This window comes from Lissotriton helveticus, chromosome 2_1 (assembly GCF_964261635.1).
Source record: "Lissotriton helveticus chromosome 2_1, aLisHel1.1, whole genome shotgun sequence".
Classification (NCBI taxonomy): domain Eukaryota; kingdom Metazoa; phylum Chordata; class Amphibia; order Caudata; family Salamandridae; genus Lissotriton; species Lissotriton helveticus.
The window spans coordinates 1988278689-1988303177 of NC_136059.1; the positions used below are offsets into that span (position 1 = coordinate 1988278689).

The 24489-nt window shown below is 45.2% G+C and overlaps 1 protein-coding gene across 4 annotated transcripts in view; it reads left to right on the top strand.

The window, feature by feature from the left end:
- The window catches only part of TRIM2 (tripartite motif containing 2), a 424869-nt gene that overhangs the window by 362961 nt on the left and 37419 nt on the right, over window positions 1-24489 (top strand). For all 4 annotated transcript variants that reach the window (XM_078676945.1, XM_078676941.1, XM_078676944.1 and 1 more), the window contains exon 11: window positions 12192-12332. In XM_078676945.1, coding sequence (XP_078533071.1) covers window positions 12192-12332 — 141 coding nt within the window. The remainder of the gene's footprint in view (window positions 1-12191; window positions 12333-24489) is intronic.

Consider the following 24489-nt stretch of genomic DNA (forward strand, 5'->3'; position numbering starts at 1 on the left):
TTTTTAAGAACAGGAATAATGGGACTGTTACAGATATTGCCACGTGTCTCCTCCACTACGCCCTTGTCCATCAATTCAGATATTATTGTCAAAAGGCCATTTCTCCTTCCGCGGGTAGTCGATACTGTCGGAGGCGGGAGAGAAGTGCACCTGGCTGGATGCGTACCACATGAGGGGGAATGTTGAGACACCCTACATCAGCGTCTGGTGATGCCCAGAGGGAGGAAGGTAAAGACTGCAACTGGTGGGAGGGGACCGGACAGATACATGTAGGAAGCTGCAGAGGGAGAAATTGTTTGGGATACACCTTGGGGATTACATGATATGGTTGCATACAGAGCTTTCAGTAAATCCATGCCTAACAAGTTTTCACTGCAACCTGTAGTAAGGAACAAGGGAGCGTCAACATGTGCAGGGCCAATATCAAGAGGGAGGGCTGGTCACAGGTGTTCCTTCAAAACCCACTGAGACATTCATATTGCCAGAAAGAAGTGCCTCCGGGACTGACAGACGTGCAATAGAAGACCTGGTGGCCCCAGTATCCAAAAGAAAATTCTTTTCGTTCCCCACAAGTGACATTTGAGCATACGGGCCCCTTTGATCCACTGGAATTTGCACTCTGGTAATACCCCTTTCCTGGTTGTCCTATGCTTGGTAGGATCCTGTCTCATCAACTTCATCATAATCATCATTGTAATAAGTGCGTGTTGCTTCGTACCCATCAAACCTGTTGGCCGGGCGCGGCTGGACGGGAGCGTCATCCCTGGCCTACGTTCTTTATCCTGTGGATGGGGCGGGCCATGGTCCCTAGTCGGCCTCGCTTCCCTAGGAGCGCGAGGCTGAGTCTTCCCTGTTCGGATGTTTTCAGCTAACACGGGACACTCATCTATCCAATGGCCGTAACCCTTACAATAAGCACACTGATCTGTTTGGAGGACTCCCGTGCGTTGAGGGCTGGAGGGGGTAGACTGGCGAGCCCTCGGAAGGGGTTGGAGTTGAGGTCTAAAATTCCCACGGGCATCAGGACCTCGGGGAGGGTAAGCCTGCTGCCAAAGAGCTTTAGTCTTAAGATCCCAAACCTTCCTACTTTCCCTGTCTCTATCTTCATTCTCCCTATTCTCGTGATATTGTGCCATAGCCAAGATACCAGTCATAGTTTGGCAGACCACTTACTTTCAACTTTCTTAAGCCTGGTGGAGATCTCAGGAAGCAAGTTTCTGACAAACTTATCGACAAATACTGGGCCAGAACCTGGGGTCCGGGGATCCAAACCACCATGTCCCTTGTATTCTGTCTCAAAACGGGTAAAGAAGTCAGCCACATTCTCATCTTTTCGCTGTCTACAGGCGTTTATTTTATCCCAGTTAATGACAGTTTCCGGCAAAAGTGTTTTCATAAAGTAATTATTTTACCGAGCAAAGTCAGGATGGCAGCTTCTGGTTTAGTCCCCCTACCCTTGCTTCTTCCATAGCCTCTAAGTCAGCGCATTTACCTCCCAATGCCACTTCATAGTCAGTATGTCGAATCTTGTCCCAAATTTCAGTGGGGACAACCGTACCAAAAAGTAAATCTATATCCTCAAGAACGAGAGTACCTGCAGATATAATCTGACCTAATTCTCTGTAAAAGGCAGCCGGATTCTTCCGGGGATCTGGTAATTGTCCTTTTAACTGCATTACTTCTGACCTTTTCCAAGGAACATGAACCCAAAACCTGCGCCAGTGTGCTTCAACAGCCCCTCGGCCATTATTTTGGGCATCGGTAAGTGCGTTAACAAAGACAGGGGCCGCCTCTCTCATTGGCATAGCTGTTTCCAGAGGGGTGTTGAGAAAAGCTGTCATATCACGGTAAGCCATTACAGCAGATATAGCGCCAAACATCCCTTCTCCCTGAACATCGCCTCTTTTTATTTGTGAGCTAAGGTCCATTAAGCCCAGGTGGTCTGTTCCATAATCGTCCACTGAGAAAAGGTGGACCATATTTCTTTAAAGGTATAAATATTCCCATTATTTATCCAACATTCACACTGTTGCTTCTGTAGGTCATTTTCTCGAAGGGACGAAAAGCTGACTGCAGAGCGCAGGGAGGCCAGTCGGGGGAATTCAACAATTATATAAATCCTGCTTAACTGTAGACCACGGGGAAGTAGGAAAAGGGCGGGTAGGGGTAAGGCCGCAGGGGTTGGGCGGATGGAGACTTGTTGTTATTCCCGCAGCGAGGACAGGGTTAATGGGCGTGGTTGGTGTCATAGGAAAAGTCGGTAGGGTCGGTGTGACAGGGAGAACAGTAGGAGGGGCAGTGGGGGCAGGAGTGGGCGGTGGAGGGGGGCATGCGGGGTGTGAGGCGTCAGGGCAGGGTACATTGGGGCATATGCAGGAGGGCTTTCTAACATGGTATCAGGCAAGGAATCACTTTCTTCTCCCCCTTCCATATGGCCCTTTCCTTTCTCCTCACGGGCTGGATAACATTTTTGTACCTGGACCCCATGCTCCCTATCGGCTATTTCTACTGATTTTGTCATTTGATTTTGTAAATTTTCTCTGGCGTGGTCGGCCATTGACATACGTTCCTGTTTTCTTTCTTGAGCCTTCTGTTTTCTAGCTCTCTGCTCTATCTCTTTCCTCCAAAATCGGACAGATTCAAACATAGATGGGCGCGTTTTTCTTTTCATTAATTGTTCCTCTAAGTTGGCGAGAACTTGGGAATTAAAGGAGCCATAAAGTGGCCACTGTAATTCCGCGTTACTTTTTTTTGGTATATTTTACCCAGAATGAGGAAAACATTATGGCAGAAGGACCATGTTTAACACACATCGTATGGCCAGGGGGCCCTTCTGGAGGAAGCGGACAGGCCACCTCAAGCTGGGAGTCCTGCGTACAAATACAACAACATAATCTCTTCAACTTACTACTGACTGGCATGCTTAAAAACAGATAACAGACACCAGCGGGTTTTCTAAAACTCACCTCGCTTGCTTGGCTTTTGCAAAAGTCAATAACAGCAGAATCATACAGAACAGACACCAGCGGGTTTTTAAAACTTCATCTCCCTTGCTTGACTTTGGCAAAAGTCAATAACAACTTGGCTTTTGCGAAAGTCAATAGCAGAATCATACAGACTTGGTGGATGATCAGTCCACCCTTACCTTACAAGGGTAGTTCTCTTCTGCAGATGTAGGGCTGTGTCCAGCTCCAGAAATTATTTGCTAGGGGACTCCAGCGAGAACGTGGTCATGTGGCCCAGACCGGGTGTGGAGGGACAGCGGGTGAGTCGTTTGGTCTACCGGAATACAAGAATCCCTCGGGTAGGGCGCCTCCGTCGGAGTCTCTCCGTGCACCTCCTCACATCCACCGGGCCTGACCTGTGTGCTCGTGGAGTCCCTGTTCATGCGCCATTTGAAGAACTGGGATAACTCATTTACTGGGGCTCGACAGCGGGGTAACCGCCCAAATCTTCCATACCTTCCATACTTAGCAAAAGAAGACACAGGAGCCTTCGTCTGCAGGAGGAACCCAGATTTATTTCAATAGCCCGGGCTATGGAACAGAGTCCCAAGCTAGTCAGAGACAAGACAGAGGAGGCTGCTACTTCACTCTGTAGCTTACAAGCCTTTTATACATTTTTCATCCCAGTCTTTTGGTTATTAGTCCATTGTTCAATCAGGGCAGTGTTTGCAGCTGATATCCAGATCCAGACGATGTTTGTAGTTGGTGACCTGGTCAAGGCTTGGTACACAGATCATTGTTCACTCTGCTTGATCAAAGCCGTTCTTTCAAGTTATTGTTTTATCAGCCTGATCAGGGCCCAACAGTCAGACCATTGTCCAGATAACCTGATCACGGTGTCAAGGATGTTTACCAGGCAGGGAGCAGGAGATGGAAAACAAGCTTGTTTACACAGGGCGTGGGTGTCTCATGGCTTTCTGTTGAACTGCAAAGAACAGGGGGTTGGGTGTGCGACAGTTCCTGGGCAGAAATGCAGGCTGCAAGATGGTCTCTGTCGTGTCAGTTTAGATTTTCCTCAGGCATCAGCAGAAACAAACCGGTGGGTCGTGTGGAAGTGTTTGACACGAGATGGCAATGAAAAAACTATGGAGTCCTGGTACAAATGATGCTAATCAGAAAAACAGAGTCAAAGGAATCCTCTCTCACTACACGTTCTGTAAACGGTTGGAGGTCTTGATAAACCTGAAAAAGTAGGCAGTCTCGTCGCTCGTGGTCCTGAAGTAAACAACCAACATTTACATATATTGTTGGATCATTTACATTTTCTGTATCAAAAACGTTGTTTTTTCAAAACCAAAATTAATTAAATATAGGATAAACTCTTGCATACAAGCAGCGGAATGTTTATTTGCTATGCAATTGTAAATGTATTCTGTGCTGTGGGAAGTTCTTAATACCAGGCTTTATCACCTTTGTTTCACGTTTCCAGCAAGTAGCGTCCATTGCCTAACTGGTGTTTAAATAGTGCCGCTGCCAATGATGACCTGGAAGCCCCACGCCTTAACCTTGAGCATCTCTGTAAGCCACGGCGCCCCAGCCTCCAAAAGCCGGTCATCTACAGTCCTAAATAAGAATGACTGCATGATTGTTCAACAACTTGACTCAAACGACGTGCTGATTCTTAACACCATTTTAAGCAACACAAAGAGGGCAAAAGGGGAGTATTTAAATACCCAACCTGCATTATCATCAAAAGTAATCAAACAAAGAAAGAATGCTGGGGTCTGATCAAAGTAATCAATAACTGGATCATGTTAGTACTGTGTAAGTTTTCTTCGAAGAAGAAATATATCTGAATTTTAAGGATGGAAAACCGTCACCCACCCTTGGGTGGCATGCATCATCATCGGATTCCTCCTCATACCACTTAAAAAGTGTATTAGTGGTCTGGATTACAGCTTTCCCAAGCCTAGAAAGGAGCTCTTTAATGGTTTTTGCAAGGTTTCACCAATGAGGGCTTTGTGGTGTAGGTGCGCAGAGTGCAACAGAGAGCAGTGAAAGTGAGGTTAAAAATGGCTCTCATTGGACAATCTCATGACTTTGATGAGTGTCCCAAGGAACACAATAAAAATGTCCCAAAAAAGGGGAAAGGGGACATGACTTCACCCTGTATGTGACAAAAGGGTGTTCCTGCCAATCGTACTGACCATACAAGGAGGTGTATGGCGTTCTTCAGGACCTAAATTCTCAATATATCTTTGCAGGTTAAAGTGTGCCAAAGACACAACAAGAAAACAATAGTACAAATGCTGGTCCACACTCAATTTGGCTTGACTCTTGTTGCCAACATCTGTAAAGCTTTAAATCACAAAAACATATATTTTAGTGACAGAGAAGAAACATTCAGATTAATGCCAACTGACATGCTTTTGAATATTGTACTGAAGCTAGTATGTTCTCAGTGCCATACTGCCAATTGTGTACTTAGAGCTGCTGCATGTTTCTTATAGTCAATCATTTTGGAGCAGTTCCGTTTTAGATAAAACTAACATAGGGAATCTTTGGATTCTCTGACAATGCAATAGTCTACTTAGAATCCTTTGCTTCCTCTAGGAGCTCCTATAATCCTGGTCGGATCTTGTCTAAGATTTGGGCCATTGTGATTCTGGATTCTACAACATACCAGGAGGGGTGTCTTTGGCAATTACAGAACGCTAACAGCCATTTGCGTTGTAGACGAGATTAATTTTACCTAAAATTCATAAACCCCAACGATCCCCTCGAGTTCGACCTATTGTGTCTTTGTTCCAATTCACCAATTTTTTTCTGATTGGATTCAAAATACTTCTCGTGGCAGTACCAGGCAGGAAGAATGTAAGTTGGTATTGCTGCCATAAATAGGACGAAACTTCCAACATACTAATTCAGTGGTTCTGTTGAGGAAGGGCCTCTGGTCCTAGGTTTTCTACGACTTAGCCTTGTGCTGAGGCCCTACTGTCAGAAACCTCGCTGTTCTACTGGCAGTCAGCCAATCACAACGCTGTCTTAGCAGCGTTGTGATTGCTCTGAGCAGCGTGCTTCTGCGCTCAGACGCTGACTGGGAGCCTGGGCATGTTCTCAACACAGGCTGTAATGTAATCTCCATAGAGGACATGCAAAGTGCGCAAGACTGTTTGGCCAGCTCGAGAGGGCTAAGCAGTCAATGAGCACTTAGGAGGTTGCTACCACTCCTCCCCTGCCCCAGCCCCCTCACGCAAAGCTGCGGAAGTAGGATAAAATAAAATGAAAATAAAGCGATTTATTATCATTTTATTTTCCCTTTATTTCACTGCTAAAAGTAGTGGGGCGACGATCCTCTGCCTCAGCGGAGGAGCCGCGACTGGTCGTCAGACTGCAGAATATTCTAGTTTACCTACAGACAGCGATTCCTCTCCCCGTGTTAGGGTTAAACATGGGTAGCGCATCAATGGATGTAACCAAAGTCTGTTCTTGATGGAGCAACGAGAAATTTTGCCCTGACCATTTACAGGTAAATCTTAATTTCCCAGGCTCTAGTTCTTCCTCGTGGTTGTAACGCATTCTACTCAGTCTGATCCAAACTGCGCTGGCCTCTCTCCTGGGTGAAGCCTTAATAAATATAGAAGCCTTGGCGAGGAAAAACGTGACACAGTATAAGATTCCCAGTAAGCTATCAGGCACTTCGTGTTCACTAGTATGCAGATGAATGCATGTGAATTGTGTAGCCATATGTTGAGAGGGAGCCTTAGTGAGGCAACAGCGGCCCCTCATGGCTGAATCCATATTTTTTTGTATAATGTTATCAACGGGTATTTCTGCAGCATCCCCTATTGTAGCTTGGCCCAGTAGGTGCCTCATCGTTTTAGTTTTTTGAACTATACTCGGGGTTGTGTTTGTGTTAAGATAATTAGATCATTTAAGTTGTTTTCCCTGGCAGCAGCACAAATTGGGAGGAGGGCAGCCATTAACCTCCCTGGGTTTTTAGGTCTGGCTTGACAGTGCGACTGTCACTTGACCTTTTAACCTACACCAGTATTATTCTACAGTTATTTGCTTCCTTAGAAATAAAAATGTATTACCATGCTATTTACGTGTAATGCTTCACATTACCATGCAACATTCGTTTAAAGCCAAACCTGATGGCATGTTAATGCTTGTTAGTGGATCGAGACTCTCATTTCCACATCCAAGCAACAAGCCTCAAAGCTGCTAAAAGTGTTAATAAGAAAATAGTCTACAATGTATGGGAACATTAAAGTTATTATGGTGCTTTAACTATCCTTCCACAAAATTGCAAACGCAGTGTGCTAGACAATACCTTCATCCGGGTTATGTCTGAAGCATTTTAGAATTTCTCCAGCACCCACTATAATAGTATCAACCATGTGTAGGAACCTAAAATAGTTTAAATTCACAAATCTTAAAACACGAGTTGTCATCATCGATGTCTCCATTTACCTACCTCCTCTACAGGTCTTAAACTCCTCTTGCCCCTGCTAAAAAACACATGTTCCAGAACTGTGACATATTTGAAGGCATCCTCCTGGAAGAAAATACCGGATAAAAATATGTAATGGAGCCAGATCCTGGGTCCATGAGCCATCACGCCCATATGAATTTCATAATAGATTGAGCACTCTGGGGTTTTTCTCACCAGCAACGGTAAAGCAAGCAAAGAAAACCATTATCTGATGTCCAGTGAGAGAAAGTCTTACAGTATAAGTCTAGCTTTCGTCATGTGAAGTCCAGTGAGAGAAAGTCCCCGAATTTAAATGTAGCTTTTGCCATCTGATGCCAGTGAGAGAAAGTCCTCCACTTTGAGTGTAGCTTAAACCATTGATTTCCAGTCCGAGAAAGTCCTCGATTTTAAATCTAGCTTTCCCTGGTGCAGCTTTAACTCTAGTCAATCAATCCACACAGAAAGGCATCTGTATTCAAGGACTCCATGCGAATGTTCTGTTCGGTATTCTCTGTGCCTTAATATGCTCCTCTGTTTCTAGAACCTAGCCTCAGCATATCTGTCAAGGTCTGCTAGGATGAAGAAATAGGTTTTCAAAGTCTGTTCTGAATTCCCTGGACTATTATATAAGGTGCAGTTGGCTCTTGTGGAACATCAGTAGCCTATGGTGAGACTATCTGACCTTCATCCACTGCAACAGGATTTTTCTGAAGAATCACTTGGCAAACTCTTCATTCCAATGGGATTAAATAAAAATACAAAGAAGCATACTCTGCTGGCACCTTGCAAGATCAGACACTAGAATGTCTGGAGCTAAAAGTATTCTGCAAAGAGGTATAATGCCAATGGGATGTGAACACTCATCAGTGTCAAGTTGTGTGTGCATTGTGAGCCTTACAAAAGAGATATCACAAAGCCAGACCTAGTTGTACCAGCTGACTTCAGGGTCTTGGGCACGTTCATTGACTCCCAAAGTACACTCATAGAAGTGATAATGGATAAATGAGCCAAATGACTGGGTTGCACAAATCATGCTTCCAAAATGAGGATGGGCATTAGCTTCAATAAGGGCGTCTCTATTCCTGCGAGCCCTGGATGCGGAAAATAAGATCTTGCTTAGTTTGGGGCAGACGCGTGCCCTGATAGAGATGAACAGGCATTGAATGAAGATGGGTTGTTGCTCACTAAGCTAAGGGTCTCGTAGAGTAACTAAGGCTTCTTTGAAAAGAATGAGCAAAATAAAACTGAAAGCTAATTTTATATGGAAATTATTATTGAACGGTCCTTGTAGTAAGAACATATAGCACACTGAGGAGGTAAACAGACTGCTTTCAAACTTTATCATATTTCACAAAAGGCACATATTTGGAAACTGGTCAATTTTCCATTTTTGAACGTTATTTTTATTGCTTTTCAAAAAGAAAAAAACATCACCTACAAGCATCATGTAATACAATGTGAAAAAACTGTTATAATTGGAATAAAACTTGTCATTTAGTAATATTCAGTACCAACATCAACCAAATCCATGCAGTGAGTGTTTGATTGGGTGATTCTTACTCATTCCATGAGGATCCATCCAGGGACATCACCTTAGCTATGTCTGTCGCCAGGCCTGCTGATTATTCCATATCTACATATTGCTTATTTCCCCTATGAAAAGGTGGATGTAGGCCCACTGGATACAGTAGTGCCTGTAAAAACAACAGTATGGAGGTCCTCTTCCAACCTTTACCCTCTCCTCGTTGGCTTTATGCATATTCCATCAGTAGAAGGCTTTCCTCCACATTTTTCAACCGGTTCCCTATGTTGGGAACATTTGACTCATCCACCTAATGGCTACACAATTCTTCACTAATGTAATCGCCATTGTTGCTGCTTGCTTTCTCATTATATTTTTATGGGTAGTCAGAAGATGCCAGTAAACAGGCTTTCATGGTCTTGGAGAAACGAAGGCTGGTACATATTGCCAGTCTGCTCCCAACCTGCGCCGGTGATCAGAGTTCTTATTATATTCCTATATCATATTATAAACCTGACCAGAGGGAGGCCACATTTGGGCCAGCTTCCTATGTGACTTTGGTTTATTTAATGGATAGTGTATGGGATTTCTGTGCGTGTGCCATGGAGAAAGCTGAATTCTGTCAGCTTTATCCTTGTGCTGATGGAGGCTTTATTGATTTGCTCACATTCCTTCGCATCCTATTGGTTTGTATCTGAGACATAGGTTTGTGCTTCTACAACTAAAGTGAGTCTGCTCCTGTGGAACAAGTATCCCATGCTTACACAGCCTCTCTCCGTCCACGTTCTACGGTAATGTCCACGGCACATATTTTATTTGACCATTTTCTAAAATAGGTGCCACGGGTGGGAGGCCAGGCTTACAAGGATTAACAAGTTCCAGTCAGTTTGTGTGATCTGACACATTCTCTACAAGTGAGCAGATTTTTAATTGTAAGGAATTATGTCCCTGTTTACTTCGATTGCACCCCTTTCTGAAATATATGGCTCGAGAATTTCTTAAAACTATGAAACAACGATTTGGCGCATCCAGACATGAGCAATCCTGGGGAAAGAGAAATACATTTCTGGTGAGCTGAAAGATTTCAGTGGGTACACACGTTTTACAGATCTCAATAGTGGTGTAACAAGAGTGCCACAGACTCTAATGGAAGTTGGGTCCCTCAGTCCTGACTTTGGTAGTAAAAGACAGCCTTAATTGAGATATAGGGGCCTCTCATACATCTTGTATTGGTAGCACTGCACCTGCTGTGGGTCTTTTCTAATTACTTACAGTAATTCCATCACTCTGAGTCTATTCTTCATGGTTCTATTGTTCACTGATTGAGGTGGGACCATCTCAATAATTGAACATTGTAATGACGAAATAGACGAAGATGCAACAATAACAATGCCCATTGATCACATTATATATACATAGAGGCATCAATGCCCAGGGGACATCATGTCTGTTGACCGGCTTTCAAGTTAAAGTATGAAAGTCCTCCCCTGGTTCCTCTCTCATTAATGACTCTCTAGAGTAGAGATAGAGGCCAGCAAAAATTAGTGTGTGCAAGATGCCTTTAGAACAAGCATGGGAGGATACAGGCTGCACTGTGTCACTGTTGGGACCGGTTCAAGTGGGTAAGGGCACTAGTAGAGCCTGCAAAGGCTGTTGCCAATCATAGCACTAATGCAGTCAGTGCCTCTCGAAGCAGGAAGAGCCACTGGTGCAGTAAATAACACACAGATGTGAGGATGCTGCCTATGGAAGAGGGTATAGACTGAACTGAGGCATCTTCGGATTAGGTGGAATAGGAGGCTACTAAGGCCTCTGCTTATCATATATCGAGCTACCGTACTAATTAGGCCCAACCAAGAAGTTGATGCTGGCCCCTGGATGCTTGTCTCAGGATCCTAGACCCAGGAATACAAAGCTTAGCCGTAGTTATGTTTTATGGCTAAGCGACCAGTAAGGGTGTTTAGTAGAATTATTTACAAACATGGAAATGGTTGAAATCAAGGCTGTGTTCTATCTTCGAATTTATATGCACTATTCTTGGAAAACCATTTGTTTATAGCCTATTAAAGCTTTCCCACAAAAAATTGTTATGTTATAGCTAAGTTTAAAGCACACACCCACCCAAGGCTTTCATGGCGCTCTATGAGAAGGAGAGCACGGACAGCACTACACCTGATATGGCTGTTTGAGGAGCCAGGATTTTAATTGTTTCCTGGAACGCATGTAATCTTGTCTCTGCCACCCTCGCATCCTCCCCGTGGATTTCTGAATCCTAGGCTGGGGACGGCCAACAGGTTTTTAACTGATGATCAGAAACTACAATTGCGGCAATATTTTGCAAACCTTTTTGCCAAAACGTTTGGTGCCCAACTATTAAGGACTTTAAAAATGAGGCACAGAACCTTTATTTGTGTATGATCAGTTATAGCCAGCGAGTGGAAGTGAGCCATCAAAGAAGAAGGCACGGCCAGAACGAGTCATGCTGCCACATTCTGCATTTCTGATCAAGTGTTGAGCCAAGTAAGATATAGCCCATTAGCATAGTTTAATCTGGACATGACAATGGCCATCACATCTAGATTTTTTCTGCTTCAGTTAAAATGGGGAACATTTTCTGCAAAATGCAGTTTATTGGAGCAACCATACAGATTGTTTTTAACTGTAAGAGATCCATCAAGTTTAACACCTAAGTTATTGACTACAGGGGATGGTTCAAGACATAGGCCTAACTGGGAATGCAAATGAGTGGGCTGCCATAAATTGGGATTTCCATTGACAACTAGGGTCTCTGTCTTTTCTGTGTTCAGCTTTAAGCGGTTGAAGCCCCAGATAAAGGTAGTAACATGCTAGAAAGTCTCATGATTGTTAGACAGGGTTGTTAGACCGTATTAACAATATCTGGGAGCCTTCCATATACATATACATTTTTAGGCCTATGGTTTGCCAAAGATTTAGCCAGCAGTGCTATGTACATATTGAAAAGGAAACGGCAACAAGAAAGAACCCTGATGTACTCCATATGTACCAGCAGCGGTCAGTGGTGGGAGTGCTGCCGGGCGGTGACGTGGGGAGGGGCAAGGTGGGGGGGTAGTAAACTATGGAATACGGCCAAATACAGGTGAGTAAACATATAAATGCGCACAACGAAATTCGTTTTATTTATTTATATGTTTACTTACTGCTCGGGATAAGATATACTTTTCTGAACCGCTGTGCTGTAACCCTTGACTATTTTATGTTAATTCAGGTATTTAATCCAGAAGGAGAGTTCCTGCTGAAGTTTGGCTCCAATGGAGAAGGAAATGGACAGTTCAATGCGCCAACGGGAGTAGCCGTTGACACCAATGGAAACATTATAGTTGCCGACTGGGGAAATAGTCGAATACAGGTAACAGTAATTTACAACTAATATTGGTTGGTTTTGTTAGGATCCTTTGTGAAATTAGTTGTTGGTTGCACTCCAGTTCTCTTTAGTAGGTCTTCAGTTCATACAACTCCTTAATCATTTTTAGACACTCCCACTGGCAGTTCTCAGCCCTGCCAGGTGCCAAGCATCGAGTGTTAGACTTACACATTTGAGTGCCTGATCGTGCACAACCACACTGAAATGTATTAGTCACGTGTTAGCTGCCTCCTCTTACACTGTCTGCTTCTCTTCTTTCCATAATGCTCCAAGCACTCTTAGCACTAGCTCTGACCTGCTGCTGTCAGTCTGCTGGTGGCCCATCCTATGGCTGTCAGAGGCAGGTCGAAGCGAGGTGAGGTTGCCATGAGGACAGCACAACTTGTGTATCTTGTTGAGACAAGCCTCCTTGTCTCCTTCTGTGCTGTGATTGGATCCCTAGGCGTTATAAGAACTGGGCCCTTGGTCACAGTTCAGACAGCTTTAGCTTCCCTTTTCAATGCATGGAGAATGCAAAATCAAACAGCTTTGCTGGGTGTAGGGAGCTATGTCACTGGATTATGGCAGAAAAGAGGGGATAAAAGGACTAAGTTCAGACAAGCTCACACAACAGTCAGTCACTGCAAGTCATGGGCATAATTTGAGGTGTAAGTCTCAAACGGCAAAAATACTGTATTTCACTGCTATCCTCTTTATATTCACTGGATTGGATTTAAAAATATATGCCAGGCATGTAACAAAAACAACCAGGTGGCAATCCTACTTGCAGTACACAGATAGTGGTGTGTGGCTTTTGATTGGCATAGATTTGTAGCCGCTGTGCGCCATTGCAGCTGTTTTGAAGCTTTTTGCACTTCATTAAATTGCACCGAAAGAGCTCATTTCAGACTTCTGTCTCACTACATGGAATAACTGCTTTGTTCTACTCATGACATAGTATAACTCGGAGTGTCACACCCATGGGATTAAAATGTCACACATAAGCACACTGGAAACATGAAAATGTCACACATGAGCAATCTGAAAACTTGGCAGCTATGAGTTGTAGAAGATAGACAGACCACTGATTGATTGAGTATATGTCAAACCGTAACTTCCTTCAAGAACCTAAAAATAAAATACTAAAATAGGAATGCATTCAAAATAAGAATGTGTAAAATAATGATGGTTCCGAACACTGCTTTTGTATGTATGTATGTATGTATGTGATATTTCTATGGTCCAAACCTAGCCAACAGGCAATGGAGGGTCAAAGGCTAACATAGAGTGAATTCATGATTGGATAACTTCAGTTCTAAAGTTGCTTTTTGGGGGAAAGTTTTGCACTGGCTTTAGTAAAGAGAGATGGTACTAGGCTCTCTTGGTAATTGGTGATGTGTTTCTTGACAGTGAGATTGGTATTTAGGGTGAACCCAAAAGACCTGGCATTAGCATAACTATTTTCACCCTTCACATAACAACATGTAGGTAGAGGTTGTGGTTTCAAGAAACTCATTATTTATTATTTGTTTTATTAAGCAGCATTTCTCTTTGCTGGACTAAATTATCCGCAAATTTGCACAGTGGTAGTATGTAAACTAATAACTATGTATTTCCAGTATTCTCAAATCAAAAAGATTTGTATGAACTAATTCCAAGACCTAGTTTCAATACTGTGATTGGGACAGTGTATGTGCGTGATCATGGGTTTCCGAGTTGTGTGGAACTAGTGTGCCTCTGAAAATATTCCTTGTGCAAATTTCTCCAGGAAAAACTTGCCAAAACTTGTTAATTGGAAACTGACTGTAAACAGGGAAAATCTGAATTAATTGGGTGTGCAAACTCCAAAGCTGCAGGTTATTCCTCATTCTAAGCAGCTAAAAACAGAATGGGGCCATAATACCCTTCCGGTGAAGTTCTTTAGGACTTACCATTGATATTGCTCAGGCGGTATTCCTGCACCAAAATGAAGGCCTCAGAATTTGACAAATTGAGAAAACACACGATGTTTGCATGCACGCATGCAGCAGTATTATTTTCGAGCTCGAAACATTTGTGATCTAAAACATAGTTTAACATGTTAGAAAGAACGCTGTAGTGTGCACTTAATTCTATAGAAATAGCATGAAAAAGGATGGAGGTGGTTGTATGAAGGTACCTAGTCAGCAATCTGACTATTTTGGCTGTCAAACAATCCACCATGGCATTCACATCCGCCAACAGGTTTTGCAAGTTGAAGCAGAGAGCAGGAGCGTTCACTTCTGGCGGAGGAGATAGTAAAGGAAGGGGAGGCTTTTTAGCCTTCTTATGTCCAAGATGTCCACCAAAAGCCAAGTACAAGTTATGGCTTTCATTGATGGACAAAGTCATTGCTGCATCTATGTATCCGAGATTAGTGCCAGCCTCGCCAAGCACCACTCATCATGGGTTAAATTAACCACACTAAAAAGCATTATTCACACAATTATAGTCACTGCTAATCCAGCGGCTGTGGGGAAAAAATGGAAATGTTAAAAATGTTAGAAGGGTATTTATCATGTGTGTGAACATAGCCAGAGTAAAAGAGGAAAACACTCCCTCGAATGATTTCAGGACTCAACAGCCTCGTGCATATCCCTGGGACTGTGTACGCACAGCAGTGCTAGAGAGAAAGAAGCTGTGCCGATACGAAGGGTTCTGAGATGCCACCGCTCCGCCTAACAGGAGCCTCGCTCATTATCTCTCTAACCCCCACTGGAAGGATGACTCGGAGTAGAAGAAAGGTGCTGAGCTCAGCAGATCGCAGCCGAGAGCTCACACTTTGATGTTAAAGGCATTAATTTAGGAGAGTGTGGAAATGCACAAATAATGCCAGCCTTGTGATGGCTGAGACGCCAGTGATGTTGCTGAATTCTTCTTATGTGCTCTTTTTTGTATTTGGCTTGCACTTCGCTCCCACCTAGGCAACTCTGCTGTCCTATGCTGTAACTCGGGTGCGGTTAGTAAGTAGTATATCGTTTCTATGGGCTGGAGATATTTTCTTGCTAGGGTGCTGTTTTGCTTATTGCCTTGATCACTTACATTTTTTTTAAATAGCCCATCTCGATATAAAGTGGTGCAAGCCTTAAATATACCCAGATGTGCTAACTGAAGACGTTCCCATCGACACATTTAAGTTTTAGAAGCACTGTTTGAATGGGATTGCCGGCCATAAGAGTGTTAAAAACAGACTGCTCTGTATCCCTCTGTCAGAGAAATGCAACTGGCAGCCGAGGTGCACAGGACAGTCTACAGATAACATAAATGTGATGGAAATGTTTATTAATAATAATAATAATAATAATACGGCCATTGATAAAGCGCAAAACAGCTACCTCCCAAAGAAGGTATCCCGCGCTATAGCGACAGGTGACAGCACATTAAAAGGTCAAACCTTAACCATACCACAGAATTAATCCAAGTTAAAAAGCCATGTCTTAATTGCCTTCCTGATTAGGCATTCCGAATTCATTTGCCGCAGGGCCGGCGGCAAGTAATTCCAGAATTTAGCTACTCTTGCCACAAAAGATCTGCCGCCCCAACGCTCCTTCCTAACTCGTGGGGTGACCATCAAATTCTGATTGTTGGACCGCACTAGGCGAGATTGTTTGTAGACAGATAATCATTGTTTCAAATATATGGGACAGAGACCATAGAACGACCAAAAATCCAACGTTAGGGCTTTAAATTTAATTCTATTGGCCACCGGTAGCCAGTGAAGTTCCTTAATGTGCGGAGAGATGTGTTTTCGCATAGGCCTGCGTCTAATCAATCGCGCTGCTGCATTTTGAACCAATTGCAGTATCTTAACCATATAAGCAGGTAGTCCCAGATAAAGGCCATTCGCCTAGTCCAACCTGGACGTCACAGTTGCTTGAACTATGGTACGTCAGCAGATTTCTGGTAGCGGGTGTTACATTTTCTCATGTACCTCAATTTTCCGAGCAGGAGGATGTTACTTGCTGAATTTGAGAGGAGAAAGACAGGTCAGCCTCCCTTTGTACTCCTAGATTTTTAACCATGCCTGCTGGGGTGGGTGGTGTCCCCATTACCTGCGGCCACCACATGCCAGAGTCAGGAGGCTTGTTGGTCCCAAAAAACATCACCTCTGTTTTTTCAGCGTTTAATTTTAATTTATTATTGTTCATCCAAACTGCGACATCTGCGAGACAGCTCTTAAAGCTTTTGAAGGACTCAGCCAACTGGTCTTTAAAAGGGAACACCAGCTGGGTGTCATTGGCACAGGATATTGCCTTGACCCCCCAGTTGGCAATGAGTGAAATCAGGGGGGCCAAATAGATGTTGAACAACAGTGGGCTTAACGCTTATCCTTGAGGCACCACACACAAGCGCTTCTGATAAGGTTGTAAAGCTACCCTTTGAGTTTGCTTGTGGAAGAATGACCTCACCCACCCAAGTGCGGTTCCCCTAATGCCGCAGTCATGAAGGCGTTGAACCAGAATATCATGATCTATTGTATCAGATGCGGCAGATAGATCCAGGATCACCAGCATGGCTGATGCCCCCGAATCTACCGCTGACCTCACTGATTCAGCCACCTCTACCAGGGCAGTCTCAGTACTATAGCTGGCCCGAAAGCCAGATTGAGTGTCATGTAAAATGTTATTGTTTTCCGAAAATGTAGCCAGTTGTCGCTGGACAATCTTTTCCAGCATCTTGGCTGGAGCCAGCAGTAAAGAAATGGGTCTTTAATTAGGCAAGACCCCAGCATCAACATTGGGGTTTTTCTTTAAAGGCAGGAGTGTGGCATGCTTCCATAAATCAGGAAAGGTGCCAGAACCAAGAAAGGAGTTCCATATGTGAAGTAACACCTGACATCTGCTTTGACAGTTTCTACTCCGTCTGAAAAAATAGCTGTAGACTACACAAATTTTATTGTCAAAGAAGTCGGAGAGTTCCTCACAAAGTGAGCGCGACGGTTGAGCCTCAATAGTTAGTTCGCGGGGTTTGAGAAAGGAGTTAACCCACTTAAACAATTCTTTGCCTGGTTTATCTGAGTTTGAGTGCTCACAAAGCATTTCCACCAGTCTGTACCTACATTATTAGGCACACCATAGTCTCTTTAGAAGCAGAGAGCTAAAATCCATGGTTTGATGGAATATTTACCCCTTTACTTTGTAAACCTCAGAGACCACAGTCTCTCCAGGGTAACTATGCAATTTATTCCTACCACATTCAAACATCAGCATTGTAGCCTGATCAACTTAGCTGCATATTCTGTACACAAAAAAGCAATTGTAGCTATGTCTCTGCCAATCTAAAGTTTGCCAGTAAGGTGGTGCATGCACAAGGAAACCTTATAAATCAAGCATTGACGTAGCCACTAAGACTCTTATTTTAAAAGCATTAGCTGACGTTTTGGTTCTGGCAAACACACACACTATTAAACCCATAAAGTGGAATGGTGCACCCAGAAATAAATAAGTCCACAATCTTTGGTTTTGTTAAAAATATTCTTCTTTTATTTAATTTTTTATGTATTGCATAAAATCCATCAAAAGAACATCCAGCCAAGAATATTTGTGGACTTATATCATTCCTCTTTATTGTTTCAAATTTGTTTCTGCTTGGCAGCGGTATCACACAACGGCAGGTACTGGATATGAAGTGCACCAGGCTCTAAATGAATGGACCTGTACGTCAAGTGTTGTTAATAAGGTCCTCCGTTGTTGTTTGGATTTTTTACACACACAATTGAACTTGGCTGCAGTAGTAGAAAACAATGTGACCGGCGCTGCTTTGGAATGCATAATTGGTGTGCCAACCATCTTAAATGCTTATCTCGAGGGGAGAGGGTTTGGTGTAAGGGCTAGAGCGGCCTACCTTAAAGCTAGGGAACAGGGATCGAGTCTGGGCGGGTGGCTCAACATCCTGTGTTTCTGGGTAAATCACGCAATCTCTCTGTGCCTGTTAATTCTCTGGGTCCCTCTGTAATGCAACTGATGTTTGTGTATAGCACTCCAATACTTTAGGGTGGAGTTTGCACTATGTCAAATAGCAAAAGAAAAAGAACTAACAGCAGGATAGGGGTGCGCTTTCTACCCCTGATGATTCGCATTGAAGTGCTTTTTGTCAGTTAGTCCTCATTCATCAACTAGTTTCCCGTCTGCTACTGGTTTAAGGAGAAACTACTAGTAGAATTTTTCTCCATTTTGATAAAAAGTTTAATGAGAACATTATTCTTCAAACTACTTAATCATAAATGGGTTTATTCCACCCCAGGACTTGTTGGGCCCAGTAACGATAGAAGTGCTGCCTCAAATTGTGTCCCTGGAGAAACACCAATGCCCACTACCCCAATACACACACATAAATGAAATCTTTATCTTGTGAGGACTAGAATAAATGTAGATCAAATGGCTTCTGAAGGGTGCAGTTATCATGTATAACCCTGATAGGCAGCCCTTTTCTGGCTTAAAGGGTGTGGATACATGCACCAGTTTTGGTCTATCACACACGTCTGCCCTGGTCATTGTACACCACTCGGCTCCACTATTTTCCATGTGAAATCAGAACCAATGAAAGAAGGCAACACGCCCTAGATGGCTCTTCGATGAGATGAAAGGGTAGCATAAATAACATATTCATGGGGTGGGACCATTATCTAAATTGCCATTTTACTATCAAAAATTGGGCACATAAAACATGAGTGAGGCCATCATTCCTATACACATGAGTAGTATAAAAAGAAATGTAAAGGGGAATTGATCGTGCAGCAGCACAGGGCATGCAGCGACGGGGGTGCATGACATAAGAAAAAAAAGATGGGGACCGTTGCCAATGAAAACAGCATGGCTCCTCAGGAGGGTTTGTAAACCAAGAACAAATAAATTCCTAAAGTGCTCCAAAAATGAGGGATAGTGGAGGGATAGTGTACCTGGTCCCTGCTCTCAGGGAGGGGTAAACGCAGGAAGTGGCATGACAAACGCATGCCATGGACAAATGGGGAGAAGGTTGATGGGGCTCCTGGGACTGGTTGGCAGTCTCCACAACCCCAAAGTTAGTAGAGATCTTTTCTTTTTTCCAGTTTGCATGGGAGCTGGACTACCTTTACCTTACCTGTCCCGGGGAGGAGGAGTTGGGAAGTTTGTTTGTTTCAGTGGTTATGTTCAGTGGCCAGGCGTGTCTGGGGTAGGAAAGTTGCTGGGGACTCGTTAACACCAGTCCACTGATACCCACCATAGACCTTAAGTGCATCTTGTGGAATGTACGAGGGATGCACACCATAACAAAGCGCCACAAGATACATGCATACCTAGTACGCAGAGGGGCTCAAATTGCAATGTTACAGAGAGACACATATAAATGCGAAAGAAGGGGTAGCATTACAATGTAGATGAAGGGGATAAGTGTATTACACAAATAATTCTACATTTGCTAGGGGAGCACTGCTCTGGGTGAGAGGAGGTGTACCATTCCAATTCACCGAGCAAATAATTGACCCAGAGGGGTGATGCGTGGTCTTAATGGGCAAGCTTGATGGGAAATATGTGACGATTGGTAGTGTATATGGGCCAAATACAGACCAAACCTCATTCCTGGCACTCCTCTACAGAATATTGGTGCCGGTCCTGGCTGGTTCGGTGATACTGGGAGGGGACTATAACTGTGTTGAAAATATGGATCTCAACCATTCTCATCTGCCCCTCCCAGACTCAACCATTCGTAGAACTACGGAAGTACACGGGAACTGGCAGCAACAGTGGGGGCTGATAGACACTGAGATGGCACAACACCCGGGGGACAGAGACTATTCTTTTTTCTTGCATTTGCATGAGCTACATGTTAGATTAGATTCCATGCTATGATCCCCGGACTTGCAGGAATGAGTGCAGATGAGTGAATATCTGACAAGGATGGTCTCGGACCACAACCCACTTCTGGTAGGGCTTGTCTGGACAAGGAGTAGATTGAGCATACCAACCTGGCGCCTCATACCCGAGGCACTAGAACACCAGGTATATCAAGCAAAAATACGCACAGCAATTGGGCAATACTTTGACAAAAATGCAGGGTCCACTGTGAACCCCTTGATAGAATGGGAGGCCTTCAAGGTCGTGATAAGGGGCAGGTGCATTTCTGAGATGGTGGTGGTGTGAAGGATACTCCTGAGGGACACATTGTCAGCGGAGCAACGCCTCCGGGAGCTTGAATGGGAGAGAAGAATAGGGACAAACAAGAGGAATTGTTGGCAGCTAGAGAAGCAGTAGCGGAACACGTTGAGAGGCTGCGCTGTTTCGACTATAAAAATGATATGGGACGTATTCACACAGAGAGGGATAAACCTGGGGCACTGCTGGCGTGATTGGTTAGCCCAGCTAGAAAGTGGTTGGTTATCCTGGAAATGAGGGATGAGCAAGGAGGGGTCTGATGTCGACAGCAGGAAGTCAACAGCATATTCCTTGGATATTATTCTGACTTATATAAAAGCAGGTTGTCCCCCACGGATGCAGAGATAGACAATTTTATGGAAGATATTGAATTGCCAACAATACAAGGGGAAGAGGCGCAGGCACTAGGGAAGAAGATAGAGCTGGAGGGAGGTGAGGAGTGCCATCAAAGCTATGGCCAGAAACAAACGCCTGGGACAGACGGGCTCCCAGTTGAGTATTACTTCATGTATATCAAACTTTTACTTCCCCGTTTAGTGGAGATGTATAACCAAGCAAAGCAGGCAGGGAAACTACCCGGGTCCACTAGAGAGGCAATGATTGTCTTGCTGTTAAAACCAGGGAAGCAGGCCTCTGATAAAACAATGTACAGACCACTTTCTATGCTCAATTGGGATTATAAAATCCTGAGCAAGATACTAGCCACGCATCTCCTGCCGCATATGTCGGACCTCATACACCAAGATCAAGCAGGGTTTATGGGGTCCCTGAATACTGCAATGAACGTCCAGAGACTACTGTGACTACTTGAAGCGGACTCCTATTGCAAGGAAGAAGCTGCCATCTTTGCAGTAGATATAGAGAAGGCCTTCAACAGCCTTGAATGGTCATACGTATTCTGAGTGATGTGAAGATTTGGATTGGGGTCTGGGTTTGTGACATGGACAGCCTTACTCTACACGGTTTCTAAGACCAGGGTGAAGACTGGTAAGCTCATATCGAACAGCTACAGGGTGGACAGGGGAACACAGCAGGGGTGCCCGCTGTCGCCCCTGCTGTTTGGCTTGGCCATGGACCCCCTGGCTGCTTGAGCTAGGAAAGGGTATTCCTACCATGGCCTGGAAGTATCAGGCCGAACTCACCACATAGCACTGTACGCCGATGATTTATTATTATTCCTCTGCAACGCGGAGGAGGACCGTAAAGGTGCCAGGAAATTGTAGCAGCAACGGAGAGAGTGGCAGGCCTTAAGGTAAATTGGCCTCTTCCGCCCCCTCCACGGTGGGTAGGGAATGGCCTTGGACAGTGGATGGAATTTTATGGGACAATTGATGTCTCCCATACCTGGGGGTCCAGATCTATCATGACCAGGTGGACCTGCTAGAGGTAAATGTAGGGAAAGCTTTAAGGGGTGTAACAGCATGTTTTGATTTCTGGTGGACTCTTCCCTTATCAGTGGCAGGCAAGGTAGCACTACTGAAGATGGTGACGTTGTCTAGGCTACTATACATTTTCGGGGTACTCCTCGTTTGAATCCCAGCGGGGATGTTTCGGCATCTCCAAACACTGATAACGTAATTTTATGGGGAACAGGAAGATGCAGCGTAGGGCTCACAATGATAATGAGGTCGAAAACAGCGGGGGTTTAGCAGTGCCAGGCTTTGAATATTACTACATAGCTGCACAGCTCCAATGGCTCATAAAATAGATAGCGATCCAGGTGTGAGGGGCAGAGCAACAGAATACTGCCACACCAAGCATGAATCTCCTTTCACAAATGGTGTTGCGCCTCCCCAATAAGGAGAGAGATGTCACCACTGAATTAAAAGTGATTAACAAATGTTGGACCAGAAGCCTGCAGAGATCCAAAACTAAACAACCGTATGACCAGATATTCCATTATCTATTTGTATGGTACTGCCACATCGGGGGACTGGCGAGGGCCAGAGGACTGGATAGAGGCAGCGGTGACCACTGTTGTAATTCTGTACGAGGAAGAAGCCTTGCTACCCTTTAATGATTTTAGGGTGAGATACGCTGTGCCCAGAGGAGACTTTCTACTAAACACTGCCCTCACGGCGGCGATACGCAAGCAGTTGGGGGAGGAGGGGATAGGGACTCTCAGAACCACCCCTGTCAGAGGGGTGTCAATATGTAGTGTCCGCCTCTAGGACATATAAAGCAGTCACCTGACTATACAGACACCTCAGTCATGCTACACTCCCACCCCTTAGTCATCTACAAAAGAGATGGAAAGAGGACCTGGGGGAACCCATAGACAAAAAAACAGGGGATCTGGTAGAACGAGCAAGCAACTGCACCAGAAACACTGGATTTTAACTTGTTAATTTCTATGTCCTTCATAGAGCATACCTCACACCAGGACGTATCAATAGATATTTTAATATAAGAACTGCAGTTTGCCCTCGTTGTAACGAGGAGGGGAGAATTTCTCTATACGTTCTGGAGTTTCCCGAAAATAGGAAACTTCTGGGGCGCGGTGGCCACAGTATTGGCAGGGGTGATAGAGAGGGAAGTTGCCACAACACCGGGATACTGCCTCTTACACTGTTTCCCCCACACCTCTAAAAATAAAGTGACAAGTAAGTTCCAGGATTTGGGTCTTATATTTGCAAAAAGAGATATCACAAGCCACTGCAAGGTGCGGGGGTCCCCAATGCAGACCGGTGGAAGAGGGAGTTCATACGGTGGGCAGACTGTGAGGGGGCAGCAAGGCTAAGAATAGCCAGAAAGACTGTAAGTGAGAGATAGCTAGAAACAGCCAGAGTGTGGGAAGCTCTGGTGGCACTAATAAAGAACCCAGAGAGAGGAGCCAAGCTCGCGTCCGAGATGGCCGCGCTTTAGCTCGGCTCCGTCAACTTTCCTGTTCGAAACATAAATCCTGCCTTTATCCTGCCCCGGGAAGACAATTTCTGCTACGCTGAGGATCTACGGCGATTTATAGACACTTACCGTCTGTTCCGGTTGTCTCTGGGTGCCGTGGTTCCGGAACTGTGCCTTCGCTCGCTTCGGGACCTCCGGAGCGGACTGGCCTGAATCTCCCTGGCGGCGCCCGGACGGGGCGCTACGCTATGGCCGGCCCTTGATGGCGCAGTGGACTCGGCCGACGAGGCGGTTGTGCAGAGAGGCCGGTCGCGGCTTTCTGGTTTGATCAGGCGGTCCCGCGGCCTGGGGTGGTGGCGCTGCCTTCTGTTGACGGGACTGACCGTAATTGTGGCTTGTCCCCCCCTTTGTTCTCCGGTCCGGCCATTTTGAGTGCCTCCGCCCGGACTCGGAGAACGGGGCCGGCGGCATTGGGGGGCCGGCGATCCTCCTTCTTCTGGTGGCCCCCCTTCCTGCTCTGGACGTGCCTCTGCTGGTGGTCGACTGAGTTCCGTTTGCCTTGCTGTGGCCCGGTCGGGGGTCGGGGATCGCTGCGACCCCGCCGGGCTTCCAAGATGGCGGCCGACCCTGTATATCTCAACCGGGCCGAGATAGGCGGCGGTGGTCCACGATGTGGCACAGAAACCGGATACTGTAAAGGTGTTCCTACACTTAAGGACATCCTCGCCGCCCTGCGCTCCTGGGATACTCCTGTGGCCGCACCCGCTGTTAACCTGGAGGAGGCTCGTTTCGCTGGGCCGTTTGAGCCCCCCCTGGCGTGTGCGGCTACGTCGCTGCTAGGTGCGGCTGGTTCTATCCTGGAAATTATGGACCCGGTGGCTGCCGTTTCTGCTGATGTGCGGAGTTCCGCTGCCCTCCATCGTGATGTGTCCTCTCCTGTGCTGTGGGTCGGTGGGCCGGGTCCTGTCCGGGCCGGCCTTGGTGGTTCTTCCTGTTCTTCCTCTCCTCAAAGGGCCGATCGTAGATCCTGTGCTGACTCCGCTGGGTCGACTTTCCTCAGATCATCTTCGGAACTGTGCCTGCCTTGTGTACAATGGTTTCTGACTGCTCCGGATCATTCGAGTGGTGCACGGAACATCTTATGCGGTTTGAAGTTTGACCTCCCTGTT